Here is a 3,343-nt window from a genome sequence, read left to right as displayed (position 1 = left end):
TATATATATGTCCGATCATGGTATGCTGTATTTTATAGCAACCAAATGTATTTGGGCAGCATGGCTAAATATAGAATTTCTTTCCCTAATAAACTTAAATTATAAGTATCATACCATTTACGATAACTTACAGAACCATATACGTAATTATGTATAATATCATTGCTTTAAAAAACAATAGCATGAACCAATTATCATGCAGAGTTACATTTTTTTAAAATATTAAGATTACATAACCGAACTTAGAGAAATAAACATGTCATGGAATGATAAATGGAACGAATTACTAACGAACATTAATTGTCTAGATAAAAAAATTAGGATGGCAGTTAAAGAAAATAGAATGATATACGAGACACTTAAAATAGTTTATGTTGGTCTTATAGCTATTATGATAAGTTCAAACTTTCTCACCAACAAATTTATCAAAAGGGTAGATACGTTTCTAAAATTGTCGCTATACTTTTTAAGTCCTAAAAAAACGTTATATCATTTCTAAAAAAAATAAGTACCACTCTTCAGACACCTCAAAAGAATTCTCGAAGTAAGAAATAATTATTATTATTTCTTATCAATCGATGATTTTAACGTGATGTCTCTGTAATATGATTTTTCCTAAATCTAAATACAGATCTCGGTTATTCAATCTTTGGCACTCCAAAAAGTAGTAATCCAAACTGGCGTAAATAAGAAGTTGCTGTTATTTTGAGAAATCTCAGCAGGCAATAACATTTTTCTTTTTTTAATAAAAGTGCACATGTGTAAAGGACATTTTTAACTTCTCAATCTACAAGCAAGTTATTGTAATCACTGTGAAAATCGATAGTGAAATGTTTTACAGTTTCGACATCGGGTAATCTAATTCCTATGGAACTGTTCATAATGTATTTTGTTGAAATAAGAAATACATAATTATTTATTGTATAAATCATTTTATTCCGTGAAACTAATTTAATTAATTGTAGAAATATGTAATTTTTTTTTTTATCACGTTTTAAGTAAATCCATGCAAACAATCTTATAGTTTTAACAAATTAAATCATTACTGAGGATGTAAAAGTAAGATTTTTTAAAAAAATTTTTAATACTTTAAACTGTCAAATTTCCAATAAAATATTTTAAAAAATTTATTTGCTAATCCGAACACCACCCTACATTAATTAGTTGGGATTATTGAGATTACACTGTAGTATGAAAATCGTCTATTTGATTTTTCCGTGGCATGGATTATGACACGTGAAGCGACATGTACGACAGAAATACTAGAAAATTATAAATAAATAAATAAAAAATAAACATCAGATTTATTTTTCAGGAAATCACATAATAATGGCGAAATTATATTTAGTTGGAATTTTGGCATCACTATCACTTCTACAAGTCACAGGTAACTTGTGATTTAATTTAGACTATTTGATCGATCTATCGATTGGAACAATAATACACTTTTTAATTTTTAGGTTCTTCGATCTTAAAAACACCCACAAATATAATTAAAAGTGTAATTCCAGCTTCGAACGGTAAGTAGTAGTATCAATTTTTTTTTTCTGATATAAATATAAACACAAATAATAAATCGTATAGTGCAGTAAAATTAGGAAAAAATCTAAATTCAAAAATTAAATAAGCGACCTATTCTTTTCAGAACCTCCAGTACAATTAGAACAAGAGCCCTGGAAAAAAAGTCATTTTACCTCAATTTTTTATAACCATGCCGAAAACTACGCATAAATACCAGTTGGAATTTATGAGTCTGCAAAGTATAGATAGGAGTAATACAAAATAGCTGCTGTTTCAAACAGCAAATAGTTAAAAAAAAAATTTGGAAACTCCATATGAACCTAATAGAACATGATATAAAGTAGAGTAAATTTGACAAAATATGAACCTCAGTAGAGCTGTTTACACCCAATAGTTCTCGAGATATAGCTTTTTAAAAAAACACATTTCATAAAAACAATAAACAATTATGATTTTCATTTTTTATAAAACAATACTTTCGATCTACTTTATTGAAATTCCCATTATTTTTTTTTTAATTTTTAGTCAATAAAAGATAATTCATTTATAATGAGGTGTAGATAGTTTACCGTAGATTAATGATTGTTGAAGTTTGTCGGGGGGTGCGGTCAGCAAAGAACAACATAAATAAACAAAACAATATTTATTTATTTTATGCCGACGTTTCGACCTGAGTTTCAGGTCTTCATCAGGGCTATAGAACAAAAAGAGATAACAACATTTAGAGAAACATAAAATTGAAAAGGAATTTATACAAACAAATTTGGAATTATACAAAATATTGAGTTGAATAATACAAAATAGTTGATAACCATGGAATTAGACAGTAGAATATAATATTATGTAGGTAAGAAGATATGTATAATATAAGATATGTAAGTAGTGTCTAAAAAACTGATAAAAAATTAATAACTGATAATTGAATAGTAAAAAAAATAAATTTATTGATAATCGTGGAATTAGATGGTAGTAGATTGAAAACAGTGAAATCATTAATTGATTCAATATTTTGTATAATTACAAATTTGTTTGTATACTATTCCTTTTCAATTTTATGTTTCTCTAAATGTTGTTGTTATCTCTTTTGTTCTATAGCCCTGATGAAGACCTGAAACTCAGGTCGAAACGTCGGCATAAAATAAATAAATATGATTTTGTTTATTTATGTTGTTCTTTGCTGACCGCATCCCCCAAAAAACTTCTCCAATCATTAATTTATGCTTAATCTTTTCACTTTCTTGTGACTGGTTATTATTGCTTAAATAAAATAAATTGTATCCAATTTAAGTTTCAGAACACTATTTTTTTAAAAGTCCAACGTTTCGGCAAATTCGACCGTCCTCAAAGACAATCTTAAATATAAATATAAACTCACCAATCAGGAAAGATAGGGCTGTCATAGTTTTTCCCGTTCGTTTCGAATGTCTCAAATTTTCTCTATCAGTTATTCAGAAAAAGTTTTAATAATTTATATTTAACTATTATTTATTATTGTTAAAAATGAGAACTAAAGTAACCAAAATTAAAGGTACTTTGAAGGAAGAGTTTTTAAAAATGCGTCATTTAGGTCCTGTCAGACTATTTTAAGGAGGATAATACCTATCTTGTATTAAAGATTACTTTTACATTGATTTATCGAGTTTAATCAAAATCGTTTGAGCAGTTTTTGAGAAAATCCTAAAAAGTGTAAAATCGATTATATAAAGTGGCACTTCCGGTAAGTCGATTTTAACCTCGAATTCGAAATTTTGCATGATCCGAATACTTCTTACTATATATTCCATATATATATTTGTGAAAGTAAAAAAGAAACATTGATATT

At 26.9% G+C, this 3,343-nt stretch overlaps 1 protein-coding gene across 2 annotated transcripts in view; it reads left to right on the top strand.

The window, feature by feature from the left end:
* The window catches only part of LOC112209990 (pancreatic triacylglycerol lipase), a 24,918-nt gene that overhangs the window by 5,020 nt on the left and 16,555 nt on the right, over positions 1-3,343 (top strand). For both annotated transcript variants that reach the window (XM_014417636.2, XM_024361821.2), the window contains exons 2-3: positions 1,316-1,387; positions 1,461-1,520. In XM_014417636.2, the coding sequence (XP_014273122.1) occupies positions 1,316-1,387; positions 1,461-1,520 (132 nt within the window). The remainder of the gene's footprint in view (positions 1-1,315; positions 1,388-1,460; positions 1,521-3,343) is intronic.

This window comes from Halyomorpha halys, unplaced genomic scaffold, assembly GCF_000696795.3.
Source record: "Halyomorpha halys isolate HHAL.00 unplaced genomic scaffold, Hhal_1.1 Scaffold164.1, whole genome shotgun sequence".
Taxonomy (NCBI): domain Eukaryota; kingdom Metazoa; phylum Arthropoda; class Insecta; order Hemiptera; family Pentatomidae; genus Halyomorpha; species Halyomorpha halys.
The sequence above is the reverse complement of the archived record's forward strand: the minus strand, read 5'-3'. Positions and strand labels throughout refer to the sequence as shown.